Genomic DNA, 27,559 nt, shown 5'->3' with positions numbered 1-27,559 from the left:
ACCTTTGGACATATCAAAAGCCGCGAGCTGGGCTTAGGTGGGTGACACAGGCACGACGTCAAGCACTGGGGGCTGGGTCTGAGCCACGCCACGCCCATGCGTGAAGGGGCGCGGCTGCGCAGCGCTGGCCGGCTGGCGGGTTGTCCTAGCGCCCCTCCCCTCCAGTCTGCGGGCCGAGCGGGGACGGTGAGAGCCGGGGAGAAGCCCAACGCCCTGGAGCGGTTGCAAGAGAACCCTGGTGAGGAGGGATCGGCCTGTGGGTGTGGATGCATGGATGGGGCACGCGGGGTGGGGCAGGAGACGGGAGCAGTAAAAATGAATCGAGAAGGGGTGGGGTGGTGGCTAGATGATAGAGAGTGCAGAGAGAATGGATAAACTGGGGGTCCAAGCAGGATAAAGATGCACCATGGCTGTACGCTGGAGACTGATGGGGTTTGTGTGGGGTCTGTGCGGCCCAGCCTGCCATGCGGAGTTGATGCTGACCGCTGCTCCGTCCTTCCTCCCACGCCCGCCCCTTTCCAGAATTAACCAGCCAGACGCGCCTCCCCCCCACCCCTATTTCAGAGCATCTGGGCGGGGCCTCCCTTGTCCCCTTCCTCGGGCAAGAGGAGTAGGCTAGGGGGCAGGGCCAGATTGCGGCAGAGAGGACTGGGGGAGGGGGTCCATTGTGGGCCCCATCCTTTTTCAAGCCCCCGCACCTCCACGGAGATCCAGAGCGCAGCCGCATTCTCTGACCCTCCCCGCCCCATTCCCGAGGGGTTACATTCGACTCCACCTGCAAACACTGCAGTGGAAACTAATGGCCAGTCTATAGTTATTTGCATCTCATTTAAATGTTGTCCAAAGCAGCCAGCGCCTTTCCAGGCCTGCTCCAGTCGTCAGTCACCTCGGTGTCCTTTCCCGCGGCCCGCGCCCTCACTGGCTGGGTATCACCATCCTTGTCTTCTAGGTCTGCATCTGCGGTTGCCAGGTAGGCGGATGTGAGAGGCCCAATCCTCTTGATCCTTTAGAGGTCATCCCGTCGTCGCCGGCACCATGCTGTCCCCTCAGAGGGCTTTACTCTGCAACCTCAACCACATCCACCTCCAGCACGTCTCTCTGGGCCTGCACTTGTCTCGTCGTCCTGAGCTACGGGAGGGGCCCTTGAGCACATCCCCTCCCCCAGGGGACACTGGGGGCAAGGAGAGCCGGGGCCCCTGCAGCGGGACCCTGGTGGATGCCAATTCCAACAGCCCAGCCGTGCCCTGCAGATGCTGCCAGGAGCACGGCCCAGGCCTAGAAAACCGACAGGACCCAGCACAGGAGGAAGAGAGGGCTGCCTCTCCCTCGGACCCTGGCTGCTCTTCCTCTCTCAGCTCCTGCTCAGATCTTAGCCCTGATGAATCTCCCATCTCAGTCTACTCGCGGGACCTCCCTGGCAACGAGGATGTCCACCCTCAGCCCAGCATCATCCCCCTGGAGCAGGGCTCCCCACTGGCTTCTGCAGGCCCTGGCGCCTGCTCCCCGGACAGCTTCTGCTGCTCTCCGGATTCCTGCTCCGGAGCTTCCTCCCCACCTGGCCCTTGCCTGGACTCCAACTGCAACGCCCTGACCACCTACCAGGACCTCCCTTCCCCAGGGCTAGAGGAAGAGGACGAGGGTGGGGAGCAGGACCTCCCTACCTCTGAGCTTTCAGAGGCCGATGATGGGAAAATCGACGCTGGGAAAACCGAACCCAGTTGGAAAATCAACCCCATTTGGAAAATTGACACAGAGAAAACTGAAGCTGGCTGGAAAATCACTGAGAACAATAACTCTGGTTGGAAAATTAATGGAAATACTAACTCTAGCTGGAAAACTGAACCTGGAAAATTCGACTCCGGTAGGAAAACCTTCACAGGAATAATTGATTCTGGCTCGAAAACAGATGCAGGGAAAATTGATGGGGGATGGAGAAGTGACGTCAGCGAGGAGCCAGTGCCCCACCGGACAATCACGTCCTTCCACGAGCTAGCCCAAAAGCGCAAGCGGGGCCCGGGGCTGCCCCTTGTGCCGCAGGCCAAGAAAGACCGCAGTGACTGGCTCATTGTCTTCTCGCCCGACACCGAGCTGCCCCCCACCGGATCGCTGGGCGGTTCCCCAGCGCCTCCCCGGGAAGTCACCACCTTCAAGGAACTCCGGTCCCGAAGCCGGGCCCCGCCCCCGCCAGTCCCGCCCCGAGACCCCCCAGCGGGCTGGGCCTTGGTCCCGCCCCGGCCCCCACCCCCACCTGTCCCTCCCCGAAGGAAGAAGAACCGACCTGGGCTGCAGCCCATAGCGGAGGGGCAGCCGGAGGAGGGCAGGGCGGGCAGCCCCGCGGCTGGCGAGGAGGCCCCAGCCGCGAAGGAGCCGGAGGAGCCCGGCGCGCAGGCGGGCCTTGAGGGTAAGAGGCTGCAAGACAAAGCGGGAGGAGAGCTGGGCTTCGGCCTCGCCCAAGCCTCCAAAGCTTCCAACCCGGCCCCCTGTCTCCCCTCCATTCTGTGTCACCCATCCTCCCGTCCCCTTCTACCAGGGAGCGCTCCGGGAAAGGGAAACCGGGTGGGTCATTGGGTTACGGGACTAACTCTTTGCTCCCTCTTTCTCCCGCCCCTCCTTGCCTGGCTGCCTGTCCCGCTGCCTTCCTTCCCCTCCGCATCTCCCCCGCCAATCTCGCCTGCAGCCAGTCCCCTCCTGCTCCCTCGGCCCCTGGTTTTCCGGTTCTCGGCCGACGGGCGCCCCCTGTTGGAGGGTAGGGGCGCGGGCGCAGCTGGGTCTCTGCTCCTGGCGCCTCTGGCCGGCTGGCCCGGCGCCGGGCTGCGGCTGCGGCGGGCGCCGAGTCCCGCGGAGGAGCAGCTGCTGCCTGTCCGCCTGTCCCCAGTGGGAGCCTATTCGCCTCCGGCTCGAGAGGCCCTGCCCTGCCTGCCCAGCCCTGAGTTGGCACTGCTGCTGTCCCCGCTCTTTCCCAGAAGTAGCACCTTCCCCGCCGCGGCTCCCCCACCCCGCCAGGTACCCGCCCCCCCGCTGCCACCGCCACTTCGTCCGCCGAAGGCCCCTCGCTGGACCAGGAGCCCACCACCTCCGCCCAGGCTACGTAAGACGGACCGGGGCAAGCCCCGCGGGCCACGCCTCAGGCGGGGCCGCCCCCGCCCACTCCAGAGCCCCACCCATCCTCGCCCAGACCTCTGCTTCAGTTTTTTTCCGGAGTTACCCGGCTTGGCCCCGCCCTTCAACCTGGGCAGATGCCAAGCACGTTCACTGGTCCTGGGGAGTCTGGCCCCGCTTCCCCTTCCGGGGGAAGGTTGCTGCTATCCCTGCTGCGTGGCCCGGTCCCTCTCTCTCCAGGCCCAGGCGTAATGGACGCGGGCTTATTCGGCTTCCATACGGAGTTTAAAGGGGTCCCAGCAAGTCCATTGTTAGGGACCTTGGGTCACACCCTCTGTGGGGTTCCCGGGCCAGTGGAGTTACAGCTTGACCCTCACCTTGCTCAGGTAGGGTGCAGGGTGAAGCTCCCTGAGCTCATTGGCTGAACAGGTTCTTGTCATGCCTTCCCCACGAGGCCAGCCCCACGTGGGCTGCAGGGGGCGCCCTCCGCCGAGAAGGTGGCGCGGGACCCGGGTTTCCCCTTTCCGGCGCCTTCCAGCCTCCCAATCCTTGGGTCTCCTCTCCCTCCGTCTCTCCTCCCATTCCCGTCTCTCCGTCTTCCCATTGGTCCAGGCTCGCCACGTGCTCTCCGGGTTTCGGCGGGCGGGACGAGGGCCCGGGGAGGGCTCAAGGCTGCCCCTCCCTTCCCTCGCCCTGTCATCTCCCGCCCTACAGGACCCAGCCGGGCAGGCGGGGGGTGAACGCGGCTGTCCCGCTCCGGGACTTCGGGGATCGTGGAGGTGGGAGCTGGGCCCCGAGGAAGAGAAATGGGAACGAGGAAGGGGGCGGAGAGGGACGGCGAGTGCTGGGATATGTGCTGGATTTCATTCCGGGGCCTGGGTCTGGCTGCCACATGCTCCACCCAGCCCTGTGCCCCCGCTCCCAAGACTCTTCAGGGGCAGGGGCGCTGCAGACCTGCAGGAGATGACCTCTGTAGAAGCCGGAGTCCTGGGGGTAACCCTTAGTAAGTGTCACCGCGTTCTTCCCTTACCTCAGTGCGTAGTTCCTGGTCGTTCGCCGGTGTCTCCGGGGCCCAGCGACTGTGGATGGCAGAAGCCCAGAGTGGGACTGGCCAGCTGCAGGAGCAGAAAAAAGGTAGGACACCCTGACCCTTGAACCCTGACTTCTGAATCAACTGCCCCTCACTTGGACCCTCCTCTCTCACTGTCAAATTGGGTATGCTGGGGGAGAGACAGGGGGCTCTGATGCTTCTTCCCCTCCCCTCCCAGGTCTCCTGATAGCTGTCAGCGCCTCAGTGGATAAAATCATCTCACACTTTGGGGCTGCCCGGAACTTGGTTCAGAAGGTGAAGGTGTCTGTGGGGAGGGTGTTGGGGGTGAGGAGATTAATGTAGCTCTGGGGGCACAGGAACAGTTAGCTGGGAGGGGGCTGGAGGTATCTCTGGACCCATGCCCATTGCGCTGCCTCCAGGCCCAGTTGGGGGATAGCCGGCTGAGCCCAGATGTGGGGCACCTGGTGCTGACCACCCTCTGTCCGGCCCTCCATGCCCTGGTGGCGGATGGGCTGAAGCCTTTCCAGAAGGACCTCATCACCGGGCAGCGCAGGAGCAGCCCCTGGAGTGTGGTGGAGGCTTCGGTGAAGCCAGGTGAAGGGGGAAGAGTGTGAGACTGGGCGGGGGACAGGGACTGGGGCAGGGCTGGGACCTGGCTGACAGCACCCATGTCCTCAGGTTCCAGCACCCATTCCCTGGGAACCCTGTATAGCCAGGTCACCCATCTGGCCCCGCTGAGCAGCAGCCGTAGCCGCTTCCACGCCTTTATCCTGGGCCTCCTCAAGTAAGTGGCTTTCTTTCTGGCACTCCTCCCACGGCCTGGTGACCACAGGGATGTCGTTGGTGGGACACAGTAGTGGTGCCCCATGTTCCCAGAGAAAGCCTGCCCTCTTCCAATCTCATCTGCCATCCCCCACCCAGAGGGGGCTGGAGTCCTCCATTTCCGTGAACTTCTCTTTCCTCCTTTCCTCCCCAGCACTAAGCAGTTGGAGCTGTGGTTTTCCAGTCTCCAGGAAGATGCAGGTCAGAGGCTCAAATGGGAGAGGATGGGGTTTCTAGGCTATGAGGGAGGGAGGGAAAGGGATCTCTTCTGTTGCTTTCCACTGATGCCAGAATGATCTTAATCCGGATCTCCAATCTTATTACTCTTCTGCTTAAAACTCTTTCAAGGAATCCCATTGTCCTTAGGAGGAAAGACCCAAATCCTCACCGTAACCTCCAAAGTCTTGGTTATCTGGCCTCTACCTTCTCCTGACTCCTGGGCTGGGGCTTTCCCTGGTCCGGTCCTGTGACAGTCTTCCTTTCTAGTTCTTCCTGTCCCAGGGCCCAACTTCTGGTGTCCCTCCTGCCTCCTCGTTAACTTTCATTCATCTGTTGGGTCCTTCAGTGAGGCTCCACCCCCACCCTTGGACTAGGCTAACACCTACCCCCCATTTTGCTCCCATAGCCCTCAAGTCCTCCTTTCTATTACTCAGGTTTTTGGCACCACTTGTGCTTCCACATAGGCAGGGACGTGTAAGCCCTGTACCCCATCATGTCCCCCCTCTCTCTGCCCCAGTGCCTGGCATAGAATGAGGCCTGAGATGTTTGTTGACTGGTAGGCTGATGCAGGGGGTCCTCTGGGACTAGGCCCAGGGCAGGGGCTCACGTTAGCCTGCTCTTTCCCAGGCCTGCTGTCCCTCCTGTACCTGCCCACTGGATTCTTCTCCCTGGCCCGGAGTGGCTGCCCCTCCCTGTCCACGGAGCTGCTGCTCCTGCTGCAGCCATTGTCGGTGCTCACCTTCCACCTGGACCTGCTCTTTGAGCACCACCACCACCTGCCCCTGGGCCCACCTCAGGCCCCTGCGCCCCCCGCCTCACCTCCGGCCCTGCAGCAGACTGTGCAAGCCATGCTGCACTGGGGGGGTCGGCTGGCCCAGAGCCTTCGGGGGGCTTCTGGGGAGACTCCTCCAGACCCTTCAGCCCCTTCAAGCCCTCCCATACCAGGCAGCTGGTGGGAGCAGCTGACCCAGGCCTCCCGGGTCTACGCCTCTGGGGGCACCAAGGGTTTCCCTCTTCCCCGGTGGGGATCCAGGCGTCATGGGACTGCAGCTGAGGGCGCGCAGGAGAGATCCCTGCCCACAAAGGAAGCGGCACCAGGCAGAGGCGTATGGCTGGGGAGACTGTTTGGAGTGCCTGGGGGCCTCACAGAAACTGAGAGCGGAGCCCCAAAGTCCAGGTAATGGGGTACCTGGTCCCCTCCATGACCTCTGACCCCGTCTCAAGAGTCCCTGGTCACCCTAATTTGAAATGTACAGTGATCCTTTAGCAGAGGTTGGCAGTCTGTTTTTCTACAGCCATGAGCTAAAAATGGTTACATTCCTAAGTAAGGTTACATTTTAATGGTTATGTAAGTACCTAATGTTCTCTATTTTGCCTCTTGGCCCTCAAAGCCAAAAATATTTATTATTTGGCTCTTTAGAAAAAAGAAAAAATTTGCTTGACCCCTCCTCTAGGGTTTGACTATTGGTGGCTCTTTAATGGCTTCAGGTACTCTCTGGTGACCCTCTGGATCTCTCTGAGCCTGCTGGTTGCATAGGTCCCTTTGTGACTTTTGGTGTTGTCGACCTTTGTTGTCACCTCCCTAATGACCCTAAAGGTACCTGTGTCCCACGACTACTGCTCTGCCCTCAGTAGTGACCAACTCCTGACCTCTTCTGAACCACAGTCAGGCCCCTCAGCCTCTGCCTCCCTTCAAAGCCCTGAGTTTGGGTTTCTTTTTCTGGAGGTGGGATGATCTCTGTGACCCTTTGTCCTTTCTTCCAGGAGACCATCCAGCTGGCTGCCCCCGACAGTGAATGTGTTGGCTCTGGTGAAGCGAGGGGCACCTCCTGAGACTTTCTCTTCTCCTGAGGAGCTTGAGGCCTCAGCACCCAGCATGGTGCAGACCCACAGGTCAGGAGGGTCGTGGAGAATGCGCTGGTGTGCACGTGTGTTACATTATATATGTGTGTGTGTGTCTTTCTGTCTTCACAGAGTGGATGGGAGGTAGTGTAAAGGCCTTGGGCTGTAAAGTCAGACAGTGCTTAGTTTGCATTGCATCTTTGCTATTTATTATTGGTGTGACACTAATTTCTTTGAGCTTTAGTTTCTTTCTCTGTAAGAAGAGGATAGGGCTGGCCCGGTGGCTTAGCGGTTGGGTGGGCACGCTCCGCTGCTGGTGGCCCGGGTTCGGATCCTGGGCGCACACCGACGCACCGCTTCTTTGGCCATGCTGGGGCTGCATCCCACATACAGCAACTGGAGGGATGTGCAACTATGACATACGGCTATCTACTGGGGCTTTGGGGGGAAAATAAATAAATAAAATTATAAAAAAAAAAAAGGAAGAGGATAATTTATACTTTTGTTATGGTTGTTGTGAAGACTAAAGATAATTTTATAAAGGCATTTGGCACGTAGTAGGTGCCCAGTTAGTGGTAACTTTTGTTACCGTGTGTGTGTGTGTGTGTGTGTGTGTGTGTGTACACGGATGTGCTCAGGTGTGTCCACTGAGGGATTGTACTTCCCTTTAGTGGGGTCTTCTAATTTGCCACCAGGGGCTGCTGCTTCTTTGGAGTTTGGCTTCCTTTGGGTCCTCTTGATCCACTGAATTAGGCTTCTTGATTTTTCATTCATTCAGCAATATTTTTCAAGTACTTACTATGTGTCAAGCATTATGCTAGGGGAGGGAATACAAAGGCAAACATATTGGAGTCCCTGCCATCAAGGAGCTTGTAGTCCATTGGAGTTATAAAGAAACAGTTACAATTCTGTATGGTAAAGACTCTAGGAAAAGAAGACTGCGTCCTTTGGGGCCATACAGACAGGGCTTCTTCCACAGGTTTGGGGACTCAGGGAAGGCCCAGTGATGGTTCGGGGTGTGCATCTGGCAGAAGGAACAGGATGCAAAGGCAGAGAGGCCCAAATGTAGTAAGTGAGGAACTGTGGGTACATGATTGGCGGTGACTGCCGTGGAGGATGCTGGAGGCTGATGGCTTAGTTGGCCAGTTAAGGAGCCTGGACTTCACTCTGAGGCAGTGGGAGCCACTGAAGGGTCTTAAGCCTGAGAGTCATGCTTGCTTGTGTTTTAGAAGGATCTCTGACTGCTGTGTGGAGAATGCAGCTGGGGAGGGAGGCTAAGAGATTCAGGGAGACCAGTTAGATTATATGCAGTGGTCCAGAGAGAGAGGATAGAGACCTAAACTAGGATGATGGTAGTGGAGTTGAAGAGAGAGATAGATGGAGTAGTGGGAGACACAAACACCAAGCAAGTTTTGGTGATTGATTGGATGTCAGGAGTGAGACACCCTGGTTTTTGCCAGGGGCAACTGGGTGGCAGGTGGTGCTGTTTACCACTCTAGGGGACACAAGAGGGTTTGGAGGGTTAAGATGAGTCATTTAGTTTGTATATGTTGAATTTGAAGCATCAGAGAAGTGCAAATTGCGTCAAATAAGCAGCTGAAGAGTGGGTTTGGAGCCCAGAAGAGGGCAGGGGCCCCAGATAAAAATCAACATGTTGATAGATGGTCCCCACATCTCTTCCAGACCCCAATCAACGTTCACTGAGCTGAAGCAAAAGGGATGCTTCACACAGTGGGATAGTGAGGCCTGGGGACAGCTGGGCACCCCCACCTCACTTCATCCCAGCCTCTCCCTCTGGCTCCCCACAGGGCGGTCCGTGCTCTCTGTGACCACACTGCTGCAGGACCTGACCAGCTGAGCTTCCGGCGTGGGGAAGTGCTGCAAGTCATCACCACTGTCGATGAGGACTGGCTCCGCTGTGGGCGGGACGGAGTGGAGGGGCTGGTGCCTGTGGGGTACACCTCTCTTGTTCTCTAGGCCTAGGACCTTTTCCTTTCCTGCAGATGTCTCTCCCTCCTGTCACCAGGGAATGGAATGGCCTGTGAACACTACCCCATGTAAACTGATCATCCCGGAAGCATTTTCCTTGTCTGCAAAATGATACTTTCCTCCCACATCAATTTCTGCTACTATGTGAAATAAACTTTCCTTTTTCCCTCCCATGCCCATCTGTAAGGTGAAACCTGCTCTTCTTCCAAGTATATAAAAAGGAATTTCCCTCCATGCAATCTCTTTCCTTATTCCCATCTGTATAAGGGAATGTCTCCCTTCCTATCTGCAAAATGGAAATCTAGCCCCCTTCTACCTTCTTCATCTGTAAGTGGACTGTGCCAGTACAGTACATGTCTCAGTTCCCAAGACTAGAAGGGTCTCTAGTCTCCTTCCTGTGTATGGAATCTTCCCCCACTCCACCTATCCCACATTGCCTGTATTTATTATGTACTCATGCTGTACTAGGTGCTGAAGTCTGGACACCCCTGGTGGGTGGGCCTATGGTGTTGGTCTGCCTCCTTCCTCCTGTCCCAATAAAGTGGGGGAGTTGAATGTGTGTGTGTTACTGTCGGTTTCAGGACATAGGCTGTGGGGGAGGGGAGGGAGGCCTTCTTATGGGAAGCCCAAAGGAGATGCTTCCTTCCTAGCCCAGGTTCAGGTCTTCTTATTCCCTGAGGAATAGAGAAGTGGCCCAATTGGTGCCTGAATCTCAGAAGCGTGTCTCTATTCTGCGACTTGATTGCTTTGTTTTGTTAGACTAACATGGTAGGAGCCTGAGTAAGTATGGGAGAGTAGGGAAGACTTCCATGGCCCTTGAAATTGTACTCATTAGATTCATAGCTGAGGTAAAGGGAAGGATTAAAGGGTTGCAGGAAGTGACACATTTTTTCTATTTAATATCACCATTCTGTGGTGACAGAATTTCAGCAAGTGAAATAACTTGACATCTATTACTTTGTTAGGAGTTAATGAGTTTCCTTTCAGTCTTTTGAAATGAGAATAACTAAGATGATCTAGAGCTTTGAGGATGTGGTTGGAAATCACTATAAATGATTGCCTAAAGGAGAAAAGATTAGAAGAATAGAAAACTGTAATTATATCTAGGCAACAGGAAAGCTAGGGGGAAGCTGAGAACTATGAGGTAAAAACACAGGGGAAAGAAATCTGCAAGTTTTCCCTTCAACTTGGGGAACTTGGTTGAAAAGGACAATGGGCTGGTGATAGGAGCGGGGACTTGGGGAAATAAACATCTTAGATCCAAACCTTTGGAAATACTCAGAACAGCCTTGGTTACACTCAAATGTCTTATACTTTTGCCCTTGTCTAAGACTTAACGTTCCCCATTCCTGGTCAATTTGCATTCTTCATCCGCTCCTTGCTTTAATTTTGCTTTTGTGTTTGACTGCCCTCTCAACTTTAGACCTCAGTTTGCATTTCAGGTATTTTCTAGGGTCACACTTCTCAAACTGGACTCTGAGGGCTTCTGGGAATCCCTAGTTATATTCTTAGGAGGCTGAGTACTCAAGTTTATGAAGCTTGTTCAATTGTAATTATTGCAAAAGTTATTTTTACAATGTTTGAAGTTTTAGAACAGTAGATATGGAAGACTCCTATTACTTTGACTCTGGGACCAATATTTCTCAAAATGAGATCTGCAGAGTAATCTTGGGGGGCCCATGATTTCTAAAGTTCCAGAAATCTTATACTGATACAGAGCTTTCATTTCCCATGATTTGATCTGCCCTCTACTTCTTCTGACTCCTATCCCCATGTGCTTGGTTTTACCATGGGTAATCCTAACAACTGGGAAGAGCCCTAGAACAATACTGTTGGAGCATCATCAGTGAGATCTGGCCTCATGCGCTGTCTGCAGTCAGAGCCCAATGGTTCTCAGGCTTGGGCAGGTGGTAACAGAGCAGTGGAACCTCCTTGCAGAACATCACGAAACAGACCAAGCACTGGCATGAAATTGAGTTTTTGTACTATTATTATTATATATTATCTAGAACAGCTGCAGTTGATACCAAAAGGTTAAAAAACTTAAAAGATAAAAAACTTAAGAAAAATTTACTACTACTGTACTGTTTTTGCAGCCATGAAGAGACTATTATGTAATAGTGGGTGAACACCTATCCTTGCAGGAGTAGGGATTGAGCTCTTAGTCAGTTGTCTCGATGCTTCTGAGCAACTGTCTTCCAGCTGAACTCAAAGCCTAAACGTCTGAACCATGTCTGCGGCAAAATGCTGCCAGGCCTTTCATTTGTTGGCAGGAGTGGATTTATCTTTCCTAGTTAGTAATGTTACACTTTGGCTATTTCTGACAGTTTTCTCTTTGTGGATGAACATAAAGATTTTGGAGTTCTGGCTCCAACACTAGTTACTAGGTGATCTCTCGCAAGTTAACCTTCCTGAGCTTCAGTTTTTGCTTCTACAAAATGGGGTTAATGACTACAGAGGGCTATTATGAGGATTAACTAACTAGCTATATGATCTTGGGCAAGTTCCTTAACCTCTGTTGCTTCAGTTTACTCATCTATAAAACTGGGTTTGGTACCTATGTAAAGGAGCTGTTGTGAAGATTAATAAATGAATACATGTAAACTGCTTACGATGGACATGGTCTAACACACAGTGGCCTAAAAAATGTGGCCTGAAGTTATTGCCAACCTTGGAGGTTGCTAATGAGTATTAAATAAGATGATATATATGTGTACAAGGAATAGAGGTGTTGATTGGTTAGGCTGGGTCCAGACCAAAAAGATCCTAGTATTGAGGAAATGGCTTTATCCAACAGTTAACAGCAGTTGAGTGTGCCCATGTGGGGCCCAGGATGCTGATGATGTAGTTTTAAAAAGATCTTTTTGGAAACAGGATGGAGAAGATCGGAAGATAAATGGAAGATAGGAAAGGAGAAAAAAATAGCAAGCTCACCACTCTGCAGTTAGGAAAAGTTTTTTCCATTTAATACTAGACTTTCAAGGATTGAGATGCAAGCTTTTTATGCAATTACATCCAATGTTAAAATTGGTAATACATAATTTACAAAGATTAACATCAAAACAATCATCTATTTAGATATGCTTTTGTAAAAAGGAAATATATTAGCAGCATTTATATTTTCCGCAATCACACAGCCTACAGACATGCAGACTAACTGTATCTATTTGCAGTGATGTAGTGCTTTGCCCCGCATTTCAAACACCAAAACCCACCTGGCAGCTAGGGGGTTCTTTTTATTTCGTTATTATAAAATAACCGAAAAATAAAAAAAGGCATTAATTTCTACACCAGTAAGAAAAAACAAGTTTTTGCACTTACCTAACATTTGATTGTCTAAAAAACATTTCAGTTTTTAGTCTTTCAACAAAAGAAAGATAAAATGACAGAGCGTAGTGTCTTTTGCTTCTGTTCTCGCATTTTACAAAGTTTTTTTTCTTTTTTTGTCTTTTTTAAAATTTTAGTGTTTAACACTATTAAAGGAAATATTGAATTTTAATCTCTTTCTTGTCATTTTCCTGCTTTTGACTAAAAGGAGACCCCCAAAGTGCCCCTATCCCACCTCCCTCCCACCCGGCTCCCTGCAATGAAAACCAAAAGAAATCACTCAAACGGGCTTGGACATGCGATTTTTCCAGCTCCACACGTGAGTATCTTATACCCAGGTCTCTTAGTAATGTACAGTGCTTCTCTACAGTAAGAAAATACTCCAAACTATTTTCTTAATTCTCTTTTTTCTTTAATAAAATATTTATTCTGCTTTTTCTCTGCTCAAGGGGATCTTTGGCATCCCCTGTCTCTTTTGTTTTGTTTTTTCCTCGAGATTGATACAGAAAGGAGAAAAAGAAAAAAAAAATTCAGTGGAATGGAAGGTCGTCATTGTTTCTACCTAAACAAGTCAGAGCGTCGTCATCATAAGGGGAAATGTACAATTAGGACAGCATTGGTCCAATATTAGAAAAAAGTAATGGGGACATGTTTACTATTGTATTGCTTACTAATCACGCAGCAGATATATATATATATATATATACATACATATATATATACACACACAACTTGGCACATTTAAAAACCATCTCTTTTCTCTTATAAGAACATCTAAAATGTATATGCATATGTATGTCTGAGAAGACAACAAAGCAAAGCTTTTTAAATTTTATTTTTAAAGAGACAGTATTATCTGGTAACTTCTGGTCAAGAGAATGGGAAGAAAGGAGACACCCTGGATACCCCTCCTGGTGATGAAGTCATCAGGAGGGTGGAGGAAATATGGGACTAGGGGTGGGGAGAACACACTGTCTCTTTAAGAGATGGACATTGAAAACTGTACAATTAAGAAAACGAGTAGTGTTTTCAATTGATAATCTACACTCACAACAAATACTCTGATAGGTGAATACTGCTCAACAGTTTATGTAGTGACTTTTGTTGTGGGGGGTTAGAGTTCATTTTTATGTAAGTTTTAAAATGATTTTATTTTGAAATGAATCTCCATTCGCACAGCACAGCAGACACACAAGAACCACAGCGCATACACAGCACATGTGCTGGCGGGGGCCTGGCCTTCTCATTAGAAAAAAATATGTTCGGCAGGTTATTAAGGTTAAAACAACAATAATTATAGTAAGTACTATGCCCTTCTGACCCCATGGGGGCCTTCCCTATTCCATGATTCCATTTTGGGGAGGAGAAGTAGGGAGAGGGACAACAGTTACAAGTGCTTTGAGCTGTCAACTCACATTTTACTTTGACCTGGATGGGCAAGAAAGGAGAGAACTTTCCTAGTCAGGGATCTGGAAAAGAAGCCCCAGCTACTCTTTCCGTTTTAGATCTCTGGGGTAGCTCTTAGAGCCTATAGAGAACAGATGGGGTAAGGGTGAGGATCCTGGCCCTTCCCCTTTGGATTTTGAGTTTTACCTGGGTATAGGAAGCAGCGTCTTAGCAGTGCCTGTGGGATCAGAGGATGACACAGAAAAACCCAAGCTAGGGGCAGGGGCAAGTGCTGTAAAGTACCAAAAGGTTCTGGTCATTCCCAATGTGCTCTGCCCTCCTCCCTACATTATTAACCCTCAGGGTAAAGCAATGGAGAGGAAAACAAGTTAAACTGAACTGTTTAGACAGATCCCATTCCTCTTCCTCTCCACTAGCTCCAAGGTTTATTAAGTACCTAATATCAACAACATGGCCCCATTCCCCTTGCTGGATGGACCCTTCCCACCCCTGTCTACACTCAGAGAACAGGAGGCAGGACTGTTAGCTCCACTGGATCCCAGGTGCTTGAGGTTCTCATTCTTTGAGGTTCACTTCCGAAAGCTGTTTTCTGGGATGAACAAAGTACGCCTTCGCAGTTTCCTGCCAGATCCTTCCTCCAGCAAGTAGGTCACATCGATGGCTGAAAACAGAACCAAGAAGGCTCATCAAATACCACCCTCCCACTCCTTATTCCAGATTTGAGCTCTAAGGAGATCACAGGAGTTCAATGATTCCTTTTCTGACCGATAAGCAACTCAGGCCCTCGTCCAGCCCTAGATGAAAAATGTTGTTCTCTAGGGAGGAGATCCTCTCACCTCCCACAGTTTCATTCCCAAGATATAACTAAATGCAGGCCCATGAAAGAACTAACCATTTTCTTAGAATACCTTCCGTTCTGGACAAGTAATTAGAAGTTGTTCTTTTTTATTCCCTCTCCACTAATTTCCCATTTATCTTAAACCCTAGAAATGAGCCTGATTCTTCTTACCATTTTTTCCAGGGATTTTTTCAAGGAGATTGAGCAAGATCTGGTTGAGTCGTTCCCGTTGGTTATGCCGTCGTTCCTCAGGGGTACAGGCTGGTTGGGATTCTTGACTACTTTCCTCTGTTTTTTTTTCACCCTCACTGACTTCAGCGGTGGCCCTCTCCTGTTCTGGCTCTTCCAGGCTGCGCATCTCATTGGCTGCTTGCTCCTGACTGGCCAGTACCTCTTCAATCAAAGGCAGAGCATCATCCTCCTGGCCCAGGTCTTTCAGGGGTGGCTTTGAGCGCTCGGACTTCCAGGATGATCTGCCAGAAGGATATGTGAATTTAGAGTAAGGCTGAGCAGGGCACTTGGGGAAGGAAGGGGAATGAAGGGAAGATGGCTTGAGATCCTGGAGTCTAGCTGTTAGAGCTTGGCTCAAGAGGTAAGAAGCTTGGCTCTGGTCTTCCCTTATTATTATTTGAACAAATCACTACCTGTCTCTGAAATTTAATTTCTATTTGTAAAATTCAATTTTTCTTCTTTCTTTCAGGAATCCAGGGAATCCATAAAATATACCAGAGCTGGTAAAATTGCTTAGCTAGTTCTCATTGATTGCTTCAGGAGTACAGAGAAGTATGGCACAACCTGTGATACCAATAGCCCAACTACAATAAGTATTTAAATGGAGTTTTTACTGTTCTGGAATCTCTTTTCAAATCTATTATCTAATATTTTTTCCCTTATGGTAAGCTATTGATGTAGGTAAAGCAGTTGTTATGCTGCCATTCAAGAGAAAAGGTAATTGAAGAAAATTCAGTGTTCTTTCTCCAAGAATATTCCTCACGTACAAAACAAGCAAAAATAAAAACTATAAACCCAAATTGCTCAGCTAAAACTGTGCACTTCTAGCTACTTCTGTTCCTTTACAACAGAGGTCCCAAGAGCTGATACACTTTGGGGTAATGGGGAAAGCTTGCAGAAACCTAAAAAAGAGACTTTTCTGAATCTGTCTGTAGTTCTGTTCCAAATCCTCTTCTTCTCTACTTCAAATCCTTGCAAATCTCCCTCCCTGCCCCAACTAATGCTCCATAATGAGACCACAGCTATTAAAGTCTAGTTCTTCCATATTATCATTGGCACTACACTGGGTTACTCTGTCAGAGAATCCCCAATCCTAGGGGTGGGGCTCTTGCTCCATTCAAGCTGTTGATCAATCCTTTAAGCTCCTCACATCCCCCATGGGACTCACCGCCCTCCGTTCCTCTTGTAGTTGTCTGGGACATAATGAGGCTGCAGAGAAGAAAAGGAAGCGGTTAGTGTATTGTAGAAGCCGGCAAAGCTGGATCAGATAATCCCGGGCCAACTCAGGATAAGGGAAGTGGGGAGGAAGGGAGACAAGGGGGGTAAAGGAAGAAAAAAATAGGGCTAAAGCCCTTATAAGCTGGGTGACTGTGTTTTAAGGTCAGAAGTTCAGCACTTCTATTCATCTGTAGGCCGCAGTGGTTTTTAGCATTTTGTAAGCCTAGAATGACAGTAGGAGGGATAGGCTCACAATTCTCTTTGCCTCATGCCAAAGAGTATTGTTTTAAGTAGTTAAGGTTGGGTTTCAAAGCTAATCAGTAAGCTGCTGACTGAGCAAGCAAGACCAAAGAAGTCTAGATGAGAAGCAGGGCTTGGTGGTGGACAGAGAGAATATAAAATAAATACTGTTAAGAGAAATCCAAAAAAAATAATAAGAAAAATATGGACATAAAGGTTAGCTTTCTTGTTAGACTATTTCTAAGCATTCCAGGATGAGAACTATGAATTTTGACAGGCCCACTAAAAAAAAGACTCAAGGATAAGGAGGTTAGTCCAGGGTTTCATTATAGCAAATACATGGATGGATGACCAAACCCTTTGTGGAATGATGAATGGCACAAAATAATTGGAGGAGTATCTTTGCAACAATTTGAAAGAAAAAATACAGGAAAAAGGCTGAAAATGAAAATGTTAACAGTGATTATTTTCTAGGTAGTAGGATAATACACAATTTTTTCTTCTTAATGCTTCTGTACTTTTCAAATTTTATATAATGATGATGTCTTACGTTTTAAATTCAGGGATAAAAAGAAAAAGCACTGAATTATTGTCACCAAAAGTTTCTTCAGGGTTCTTGTTATTCTTTCTACTTGCTTCTTAAAATTATGGGTGTGAAAAACAAAACAAAAACCTACAATATGGGGCTCAAGGGCAAAGACTATAAAGAAGTGAGAGAGAAAAAAGGTGAAATCCTGTTTAAAAAGCGTAAATCAACAATTTCCTGAGACAGCCCATGCCAGGAAATGCAGAATAAATGTATTCATGCTGTTCAAACATCCCAAACAGAGATGGAGATGTCCATAGTTTGGTAAGGAAACAGGACGAAGAAGCAGAGTCACTTGAAAATTCTTACTCTGTGAATTCCATGCCTGAACTCTAGATTGTCCTGACACATACAATTAAGACAGGAAGGAGACTTACTGAGAAATCTCTTTTGGGAGTGAGCTTCTTGGGGAAGTGATCAAAGGCATAGGGTTTGGTGCAGACAGGGTAGCGGTTCCGGTGGATCTTGTAAAACAGGTGTGCTGACTTGTCAAGCCGATAATCACAGATGTACACATCTTGCTCCTTCACTCCTTTGGGTCTCCCTATGAGTCCAAACACTGTTAGAGTCCTCCTATTTTCCCTTCCCCTCACCCTGAGCTGAGCAGAGACCACCACACACCACTGGCAAAGCAGCTAGACCCTTAAGAGGGAAACACTGTAGCCAATTTGAGAGGCAAAACAACTAAGCATTTGGGGATTGCAGATGAAAGGCGAGTTCCCAGACACTAGTGTCAAAAAAGGAGAAAGGGAATCTAAGAGTCAAAGGGCATATTATAGGATGAAAGGGAACCAGAAACATAAATTATTTGAGTGCTGCAGGGATTTTGAGGGAAAAAAAGCAGATTATGGGGAAGTTATGCGAAAAGCATGGCAGTATAAATGAGGGAAGCACACTTGAAAATGAACACTTTATAACTGGGAGAGGGAGGAGTCATCAGTATCACGGAGCTCCAAGCAGTAAGTTTTTGAATGGAATATATATTCTTCTGGACTAGTTTGCTATGATACTAAGAGAAAGAGCTAGGCAACTGAACTCTGCTAATAATGACAACTAACATACATTGAGCTTTTACTGTGAGCCATAAACTGGGCTAAGGGCTTTCGTAGATTATTTCATTTAATCTTTACAAAACCCTCTAAAATAGATACTAATCCCTATTTTCAGGTTAAGTAACTCACTCAAGGGCAAACAGGTAAAAGTGGTGGAGCTAAAATTTGAAATTAGATTGTCTGACTTTACCGCCTACATTGTTAACCATGAAGCTTACAAAACTATTGTGCTTTTTTTGTTTATTTAATGTATAGAATTGATGATCACCTTAAGGATTCTGGGTGAAGGAACGTATCTTCCCATGAATACTAACAGAGTGCTAAGTACACAGTATTAAAAATGTTGGCTAAATTAAAAAAAAGAATTAACATTTATTGAGTACCAAGCACTAGGTAAAAGAAAGAAAAAAGACAGTATAGCTTTCTAAAGCTTCATAGCTAGCCTTGGATAATCTTTTATCAGATGGAGACAACAAGAATGGAGTGGGCAATTGTAGATCAATGAAAGGGGGATAGGAAGTCATTTCTCAAGTAGCCCAGATCACTTGCCTTTACAATATGTATAAAGGTCCAATACACAACAGGTCCCCACTACAGCCTCCAAGGGAATGATCTCATAGAGTGGCACCCGAAATAGTTCATTGTGATAGAACCGACGGGATGGCGAGTGGTGGGTTTCATGAGGACGGAAATAATGGTGACCAAAGGCAAACCGCTCCTCTCTAAAAAAAGAAAAAAAGAGAAGAGAGAGGTTTAGTTGATCTGCAAGATCCTAGTGAATATTCACTTTTTGCTGGTAGAACACAGCTGGAAGAAAAGAGACAGGACCTCAACACATACTTTTCATTCTTCCAAAGTTTCTCAATGCGGAATATGTCAAGTTTATCTCGGTTAATGTGAGATAACAGCCGATAAGACTGACGGACTGGGTGGCCATCAGGGGTGCGCCGACTATCCCTCATCAGATATACACAGTCACCTAGGAAGGCAGAGAACACAGAAGATTCCTACATGAATTCTCTTAGGCATCCACTGGACTGACCCAAGGTCTACATGGAAAGAACTTAAAATCTGAAACAATAAGTACAGAGAACTACAACCAACACTCTAAATGTGATGATACTCAATTCTAGACTATGAGAATGACACGAGGGAAGTCTTCCATCTTTTAGACGTCCTCTATGTCTTTCCCAGTCTTAAAATTAGCTTTATAACACTCTGGTCTCTCCAAATTTTAAGTTTTATTTGGTGGAGGGGAAATGTATGTAAGCTTAAAGACTAAAAGATATAAAAATCTATATTTTATTGCTATTAAGGGTCATATGGACAGAATGGCTATCATGCAGAGAGCAGATACCTTCTATTTTTCAGAAAGGTCAGCTTTGACAAGTAGGGTCAGCTCCTGTGTACGCACCTTGACGAAGCAGCAAGTCATCTCGGAGCAAACAGATGAAGTAGACACAGCCAGGTTGGGCATAGTGGGGCCGAGGGATCATGGGCACCTCCTGATAAGAGCAGAAAGCCAATGGATAAGGGCTGGGACTACTACATCCAGCCTACTGATCTCTATTCAGGAGGAAAAGAACTAAAACCTAAAATTCCCAACCAATTAAGACTTACTGTTTAGTCATTTCAATACACTACAGATATAAAAAAAAGATGAAAGCAACTAGTGTTGTTAAACTTGGAAAAGTGAAGGTAGAGGACAAAACTGACAGGCTAAGTATCCCAAACTATATTCTGTGAAGCACTTATTGTGTGGTTGCTCTGTGCCATTTAGGGGGCATCTGAGAATGTGTGAAGGGGGACTTTGATTGTCACAATGATTGGGGGAGGCTACCAGCATTTAATGCCCAAGAGCCAGGGAAGTCAAATATTCTGCAATGCATCTCTCACAACAAAGAACTGTCCACCCAAAATGACAATAGCACCACTGTTAAGAAATAGTGCCTAAATATCTCCTTTTATAGAGGTCACTTGCCTAAGATCACACATATAAATATGGGAAAGCCAAGACAAAAACCCATTTAATAACCTGGGCAAGTTACCTAACCCACCGTCTCCTCCTGGGAAGTGGGCCTAAGATTAACATTTGTTGACCCTCACTCCAGTGCCCTTTCCACTTAAACACTGCTTAACATAAACGATATTTAGAGCACTCAAGTTCTAGACTTTACAAGCTATTTCTTTTATGGATAGTTGATAGTGTTTATAAAAAATAAAAGTTTTATATAGTACCATTCCTTCCATAGATTCCTAAGTATTTTATTTTCCCTTGGATCACACTCCCGAGAAAAGAAAGGGCAGAGTTATTACCCTCAATGTAAAGTATAAGAAACTGAGGCCCAGAGAAGTTGAGTAACTTATCAAAGGAAATTCAGTGCATCAGGAGCAGCGCAGGTCATGCGCTATGTTTCCTACTTCTAGATCAGAGTATTGTCAGAGGGCAGCTTACTCTGTCCACAGGCCTTGGATCACACTGCTCACAAAGGTAGTGCTCCACATCTGAGTTAACTCCCATACAGTCACAGTGCTGCCACACCTGCAGAAAAAAAAAGTCAGTGTGTCTGGGGTCAGGGAGGCACGGCTTAGACTTACTGAGCGAAGTCCTGGGGGCTAAGAATAAAAAAAATTAGCAATAGGAGAGGGTAAAGTAAACAAGAACTATGGGATAAATGGGTAAGTGAGAAATTAGAGATACATGGTAAAATAGGGGGAAAAAAGAATACGGACTTGTCTGAACACAAGTGTACAGACTGGTTCATAATATATAGATCTAGGCAAATAAAATGGGGAGATGGATAGAGAATAGGAGGATGAATGCATATAGTACCTATTACCTACTAAGTAACATACATCAATGATACAGTTATTGTGAAAGGCTTTACAGTTACAAAATGTTTTTATTTACCCTTATCTAATTATATCCTCCCAACAATCCTATGTGTTACCCGTATCTCCACTTTCCATATGAAATAACAAGTTGAAATGTATCAAATGGGGATATTAGGGCTCAAATCCAGGCCTCGACTCCTTCATTAGGAGCTCTAAATACTGCATTGCATCAGTATTAATGCTACCCAGAGTGTAGTAATTCTAATGTTTTTCAAGGTAAAGCACTATCCTGGGGCCGGCCCCGTGGCACAGTGGTTAAGTGCGTGTGCTCTGCTGCTGGTGGCCCAGGGTTCGGATCCCAGGTGCGCACTGATGTACTGCTTGCGAGGCCACGCTGTGGCGGTGTCCCATGTAAAGTGGAGGAAGATAGGCACAGATGCTAGCCCAGGGCCAGTGTCCCTCAGCAAAAAGAGGAGGAGTGGCATGGATGTTAGCTCAGGGCTCATCTTCCTCACACATAGACACAGCACTATCCTAAATATTATCATTCTTCTTGAACCAGATTATTTAAGAAGTGTGCAGTGGAAAGTGGGCAGAAAGAATGGGAGATACAAAAAGAAGGGAAAGATAAAATGAAAGAGAGAGATACAAAAAAGGAGAAAGACAATATGGTAAACAGTGAGGGATAAGAGAAACCAAGGAAAAGTTCAAGTTCATAAAAAGCCGTTAAGCTATGCCAAAAGAGACATGGGGTGCTTATTGAATATGGTCACCAAGCTCATCAGGACTAGGCATCTGCTTCACCTCCTGACCCTCACCATGCACTTGTCACACTGGATCATGAGGCCTTCGTCCTTGTAGAGGCCACAGATACAGCGGATAACATCATCGTCCTTCTCATGCCCATTCTCCTTCTCAGAGACTGAGGTCTCACTGCTGTCTGCCTCACTTGCTGTCTCTCCCACAATCTCATCAATTTGGGCTGATGCCTCATGCCGGGCGTTGTAATAGGCCTTTCGTAGGCGGCAAACGTCTCTCCCAATTGGGGATTTACGCCCGTAGTACTTCTGAAGAAAGCAGAAGAAAGAAATCATATTTGATCTTCTCAGTATGGCTTAAAAATATACCTAAAGAGGTAGCAGGATTTTCTTTATCCTCCCACTATGGTTAACAGATTCTCAATACCAGTGAATATAGTGCCACGCAGTTGAAAACAACTGAAACTGAACTAAAATGAATTAAAATTAGAATCTGCACGGTAATTTTTCCATTTGCTCTATTGTTCTGTCATTCAGTTCCTGTCACAGGCTATACTGTACACTAGACAAAATACAAAGTAACCATGGAATATGAATTAATATCACAAGCATAATATTGTGGAGAAGCTCTCCATTTGTCTTGCAGATATTAGGGACAGAGTTATAAGTTTTAAATATATATGGAAGCTGGGTTTCAGTAGAAAGAATGTTATAATTCAAGATGGCTCTAATTCTTCTCCCACTTGTCTGTTTTTCTCTCTCATTTCTTCTGTCTTCAACCTCAATTCCTCCTTCATCTAGTAGCCTCTTTTGTCCTTCAAATGCCTCTTCAAGGTATATCAAAATCACTGAATAATTTCCTCTCTTCTATGCACCATATAACATTCCATCCTCTCCTTCAAATCAGTTCAAGGCCAGCTTCTCTCCAATGAGCTTTACCTGTTCTACAACCTATTAGTGTAATACCTCTCAATTACATCCTTAAGGTATATTTTTAACTATTTACCTTATTTCTGTGTATTTCACATGTACTTATTGTTTAGAGGAAAGAAACTACAAATAGGACTTAAATGTAGTAAAATGTCTGTATTATGTAAATATAAAGGGTTCAATACTAAATTAGGTTTTTACAAAAATTGCTTCTTTGGGAGTATGAGTTAGCGTTCCATTCTAGTCATATCAATGTCTTTATTATAAAAGATTCTACAATATTTAGTACACTGTAACCCTTACACTAAGGGTACTCAATAAAAATTGTTCCCTTTCTTAACCAGAAATATGAAGGATGATAGGAGAAGAGGATAAAAATCTTAAACTTCTAGAACAGTTCTCTTCAGAACAAACTTCTAGAATAGTTCTCTTCAGAACAAACTTCTTAAATTTGTGTTTGAAGTCAGTGAAAAATACCTCAGCATTCCGAAAGACCTTGAGCATATCAGCATCAAAAGCCTCCACTGTCTTATAATAACCAATGAGGATCTGCTTCTCTATGGTGACAAGATCTAGGGGATCAGAGATCTTCTCATAATAATCAGCATTCCTGGAACATAAAGCCAGGGTGTCAATCTGGTACATTTAGTACTTTTCTAAAGCTCAGATGATTCTCACCTATGTGAACTTACTTTTTCTTTGGGGGGAGGTTCAAAAGTGGTGCTGCCAGTGCTTGTTGGGAAGAATCTGCAAAAGAATGCAAGGTTTAATAAAAGGACTATAAGATACAAGGGAGGCAAATATTAGCTCCTAACTGAAAATGTAGAACCCTCAAAATTAAAAGTTAGGGGAAAAAAAAAAATCTAAGTTTTTTTTTTTGAGGCCTGTGAAAAATGCAAGGACTTTTCAGAAATATGGGTAGTTAAAGGCAGGGATCAAAAGATACTTTTAGATTACCTAGACTATGAAAGACATAGTATATAAGTTTGAACTGAAACACAATGTTAGTTGGATATGAGAAGAACTTTCAATGAAGAATGAGAGATAGGAACTTATTGAGGTGGCTAGGCTGCCTGGGGCAAATTCCTGGTCAATAAATCTTATTACAGCAAAGATCACCTCATCCAAAAAATGTTTTCTAGTTCTCGTTAATGGCCCATAGTTAATATTATTCTTGGTTTGGATTCAATTAAATTGCAGACAATGAATAATTTAGTATTGTAAATATTTTCTAGAATCCATTTTCTTGTAACAGTTACTTTGTACTATGAAAGTAGAATTCATGCAGTGAGGATACTTCTTACTTGCTACTTTACTTACTTTCTAGCAACTTACTACACAGAGAAAAAAGCCTGTTGTTTCATGCCCAGAATGTAGTGACATGTAGATACATCTATTGCAGTTTCACATTAGATCAGATGGGGATGGTTGAGAATGTAGAGTGTGATGTTTTGGGAATGTAAAGGGAATAGGTGCCATAAATCTTTACATCTTAGGACAGTTTGGTCCCCCCTTTCCTCTCTACATCCTTAGTTTAACAAAAATGCAAAAAGCCACTAAAACACAGGGCTGGCCTGGTGGCGCAAGCGGTTAAGTGTGTGTGCTCCGCTACAGCGGCCCAGGGTTCACCGGTTCGGATCCCGGGCACGCACCGACGCACTGCTCGCCGAGCCATGCTGTGGCGGCATCCCATATCAAGTAGAGGAAGATGGGCACGGATGTTAGCTCAGGGCCAATCTTCCTCAGCAAAGAGGAGGATTGGCATCAGATGTTAGCTCAGGGCTGATGTTCCTCACCAAAGAAAAAGCCACTAAAATACAAACATAAATAATAGACAGAGAAAGAAAACCAAACTCCTCAGAGTTTAGGGAAAGGAAGCGAGACAAGCCCAAGTTGATGGCAAAAAGCTGCAATTATTTGTTAAAATCTCTCATTTTAAATATCTCCAAATTTCCTGGTCAGAAAAAGTCATGTACATTACCAAACTACCTACCCAAAATTAAAAACTCTCTCCTTCCTCACCCTTACCAACACACATCCAAAAGATGTATCTTGGAAGAGGAAAGGAGTAGGGTAAAGGTGTTTGCACGAAAATGCTTTTAAAGTAATTCTCTTGCAACTTTATGTCCTTTTCCTTAAGGTAGAAGTTAGGGCTTGTGAACCCTCCAAAACATAGGCAAAATTATGTATAAACATTTTTCTGGGCAAAGAGTCCACAGCTTTTCTTAGATTCTCAAAGATATCTGTCAATCAAAAAAGGTTAAGAAGTACTGACGTCATATGTTCATAATAGTTTTTTCTTAAAATGCTAATTCACTGCCTCATTCAGGAAAATTACATCTAAGACAGACACCTGCTTTTTTCTAGCCTATAGCGAAAAATTGTGATTTCTAAATACAGTACTTAACTATAGTAAAATTCTAATAAACACAAAAAACTGACATATAACATCTAGGGATTTAAAACAACAATCCCCGAAGACTATAATCAGCCTATAATTCTTTACTCTGACAAAAGGAAGAACTAAGTAAACCACCTAAATTCCTAATCCTAACCTGTCACTTGCTCTTGGTCTTGGATGTCTCAGGTGAGGGTAAGTGATATAATTTTTAAAAAAAGCTAAGGAGAATGAATTTGGGGTGGGTACAGTTACCTTTATAAGAGATGATACCATCACAGATCTCTTTGAAGATCTGGGCTAGGCGGGCTGCCCGAGCCACTTCAATGTTTTCCTCTGCAGCTGCCAACCGTCTTGTTCGTACAGACCGAGCTGTCTGCAGGGCGGAGAACTGGGTCATGAAGACATCTGGAATGATAAAGTGAAAATTAGTTTCAGGAAAAGAGGAGCTCTATGTGGCTTTCTCTTCCCCAATGGATTCCTGCCATTTGTTCTATTTTCCTTGAAGTGATTTAAGTAGATTAGTGATCATGGAATTCTTTCTCTCCTCCTTAAAAGAAAAATCAAGAAACATTGGAGTTTACCAGAGACAAATGCTGCAAGTTAGAGGGACCTTATCTTAGTGCCAAATGCTATACAGTATAATAGTTGCAAGTATGGGCTTCAAAATGAGTCTGTCTGCGTTTGAATTTTGCCTTTGCTACTTACTAGATGTGTGATCTTGGGCAAGTTACTTAAACTCTGTGTCAGCTTCTCAACTGTAGAATGGGATTAGTAGTAGTATTTCCCTCATGAGGTAATTGTGCAGATTAAATGAGATAATGCTTAATGTGTTTATCCAATGCTCAGTGCTTGATCATAATAAAGACTCAAGAAATAATTATTATTATTACCAGAAGATTTGAACTAATAGAGATGTAAGTTCAGAGAATTTATGCCAATCAAATCACTGAGAGGATATAAGATTCTGGGCAAATTTCTAAATCTATCTAGTTCCCACTCAGCATATTCCCTCATACACCATGCAGAATGCTTCTATTTTTTGAGGGAAAGAAGGAAAGAATAAAAGAAGAGCATGAACTTTTGAACACTTTATTTTCAGTTAGAAAAGACGCTTGGACATCCCAGTTTCTCTGCTTTCATTCTGTTCTTGATAACAGATCTGAACTCAGGAGTGCTGTTACATTATTCACTTATGAAGGCTGGAAAAAGGAAATCTGAAGGTCTGTGTGTATAATGCCGATCTGAATGTGGGCAAAAAAAGTCTTCAAATGAACACTGGTGTCACTTTCTCCTGCATTTGGCATCACTATTTACCCTGTCTGCAAGTTATTTTCCAGGTAGGAAGGAACACAGAGGACCCACTACCTATCTCATGTCTAGTGACTTTCAGGCTGTAGGTGATGTTTGGGAGGCTGATGGAAGCCGGTTTCTTCCTCTTCCTTAGAGTAGAAACAAAGAAGTTGAAGAGCTGGGATGGACAGGTTATTGCTGATTGCTGCTTGTTTGCTTGTATGTTTGGATCTTAACTTTTTTGGGTCAGACTAAAAGGAATCCTTGAATAGACTGTTTGAAAGTAACTAAAATAATCACTTTTGAGACAGTCTTATGGAATTAATAGGAACGTTTCCCAGGCCTTACCAGACTTAATGTTCCCGTCATCTCGGCAGATGCCATTCCAGCGGGTATATAACGATGCTGAGTGAATATTATCACTGGTGTGCTTTACTTCCTCCTGTTTCTGCCGAATCTTCTCCCAGTTTCGGACCAAGAACACATGATGCTTTAATACAAAGTTCCTGAAAGGAAGGAAAAGAGGAGTTCCTTTATTCATTAATTCAATAAGCATTTATTACATGTCTACTTTATGTAAATCACTGTTAAGATGATATAAATGAATACTTAGTGAATTCAGCTATTGTAAAGAGAATTATATATGGGGAAACATTATTCAGTTTTGCACCTTAATTTTTTTTCACATAACAAAAAACATTTCCCTATATTATTTACAAATTATCTGGCAAACACCAATTGAAATTTGCAAGAATTTTGGCAAGTGAAGCAGCCTGACTTGAAGGCAGAGCTTTACAGAGTATTTGTACAAATTGTAAAGAAAGTTGCCAAGATGAAGTATGGGCTTAGGATCAGCTATAATGAGAAGAACTGGACTGGCAGATAAAGGCAAAGATATTTAAGAGGGATATGCACTGTGCAAACTAGGCCAGGTGCAGTGCCTCCACACGGATCTCTAAACTTAAGAGAGTTATGTGTATCTAGACTGACCCTACATGATTCTGATGATTCTACATGATATTCTATTCTACATGATATAAACAGGTGTGACCTTGAATAAGTCTCAAACTATGGGCATCCGTAAAAATTGGAGATTAGACTAATTTTATAGTTCCCGACTTTGGCTGCACATTGAAATCACCTGGGGAACTTTATAAACTATTAATGCCTCAGTTCCACCTCTGAAAATTCTGGTTTAAGTGGTCTGGGGTGTGGCCTGGGCATCACGAGGTTTTAAAAGCTCCCTAGGCTAATATTCAGTGAAAGTAGAAAACCACTGGACTAGATCATCTCGATTCTACTGGTTTAAAATTTCTATGACTCAAAGTGAAATAGGATGAAAGGAGCTAAAATTACAATAAAGTTATAAATAAGGATGAAGATTTCTAAGATATTGGAGTGTGTAGTCAGGGAAGATGTAGAAT

At 46.0% G+C, this 27,559-nt stretch overlaps 2 protein-coding genes across 8 annotated transcripts in view; one reads left to right on the top strand and one right to left on the bottom strand.

Annotated features, from left to right (window-relative positions):
• Window positions 1-141: 141 nt before the first annotated feature.
• RUSC1 (RUN and SH3 domain containing 1) lies at window positions 142-9,577 on the top strand. Of its 4 annotated transcripts, XM_087441969.1 has the most exons (11): window positions 142-238; window positions 950-2,401; window positions 2,678-3,088; window positions 4,135-4,233; window positions 4,368-4,444; window positions 4,570-4,744; window positions 4,829-4,934; window positions 5,127-5,173; window positions 5,819-6,368; window positions 6,956-7,084; window positions 8,842-9,577. In XM_087441969.1, the coding sequence occupies exons 2-11, from the start codon at window positions 1,036-1,038 to the stop codon at window positions 9,008-9,010; spliced, it is 3,129 nt and encodes a 1,042-aa protein (XP_087298095.1). In that variant the 5' UTR covers window positions 142-238; window positions 950-1,035; the 3' UTR covers window positions 9,011-9,577. The 4 variants fall into 4 exon arrangements, with proteins under 4 accessions (XP_087298095.1, XP_004436222.1, XP_087298097.1 ...); XM_004436165.3 differs by lacking the exon at window positions 2,678-3,088 and having other exon boundaries at window positions 143-238; XM_087441971.1 differs by lacking the exons at window positions 142-238; window positions 950-2,401; window positions 2,678-3,088 and adding an exon at window positions 3,127-3,485.
• A 1,458-nt stretch (window positions 9,578-11,035) lies between these two features.
• Window positions 11,036-27,559, bottom strand: part of ASH1L (ASH1 like histone lysine methyltransferase) — a 228,872-nt gene continuing 212,348 nt past the window's right edge. For 3 of the 4 annotated variants that reach the window (XM_087441962.1, XM_087441959.1, XM_087441957.1), the window contains 13 exons: window positions 26,484-26,641; window positions 25,098-25,250; window positions 23,137-23,191; window positions 22,922-23,054; window positions 21,575-21,823; window positions 20,377-20,463; window positions 19,336-19,426; window positions 18,762-18,900; window positions 18,467-18,643; window positions 17,247-17,409; window positions 15,994-16,034; window positions 14,766-15,067; window positions 11,728-14,417 (listed from right to left, as the gene is read on the bottom strand). In XM_087441962.1, coding sequence (XP_087298088.1) covers window positions 14,326-14,417; window positions 14,766-15,067; window positions 15,994-16,034; window positions 17,247-17,409; window positions 18,467-18,643; window positions 18,762-18,900; window positions 19,336-19,426; window positions 20,377-20,463; window positions 21,575-21,823; window positions 22,922-23,054; window positions 23,137-23,191; window positions 25,098-25,250; window positions 26,484-26,641 — 1,840 coding nt within the window. In that variant the 3' untranslated portion in view covers window positions 11,728-14,325. Of the gene's footprint in view, window positions 14,418-14,765; window positions 15,068-15,993; window positions 16,035-17,246; window positions 17,410-18,466; window positions 18,644-18,761; window positions 18,901-19,335; window positions 19,427-20,376; window positions 20,464-21,574; window positions 21,824-22,921; window positions 23,055-23,136; window positions 23,192-25,097; window positions 25,251-26,483; window positions 26,642-27,559 lie in introns of all 4 variants that reach the window. The other variant, XM_087441966.1, reaches the window with a different exon arrangement.

The sequence above is a fragment of the Ceratotherium simum genome, chromosome 2 (genome assembly GCF_057802395.1).
Source record: "Ceratotherium simum simum isolate JZ-2026a chromosome 2, ASM5780239v1, whole genome shotgun sequence".
NCBI lineage: Eukaryota > Metazoa > Chordata > Mammalia > Perissodactyla > Rhinocerotidae > Ceratotherium > Ceratotherium simum.
This window is presented reverse-complemented; position numbering and strand designations above follow the sequence as displayed.

Excerpts from the sequence above, each read along its gene's own strand:
- RUSC1 (XM_087441969.1), top strand. The coding sequence starts at position 1,036 with ATGCTGTCCCCTCAGAGGGCTTTACTCTGCAACCTCAACCACATCCAC. Across the intron at positions 4,234-4,367 it reads GCTGCAGGAGCAGAAAAAAG|GTCTCCTGATAGCTGTCAGC; the intron begins GTAGGACACCCT and ends CTCCCCTCCCAG. Across the intron at positions 4,745-4,828 it reads GGAGGCTTCGGTGAAGCCAG|GTTCCAGCACCCATTCCCTG; the intron begins GTGAAGGGGGAA and ends CCATGTCCTCAG.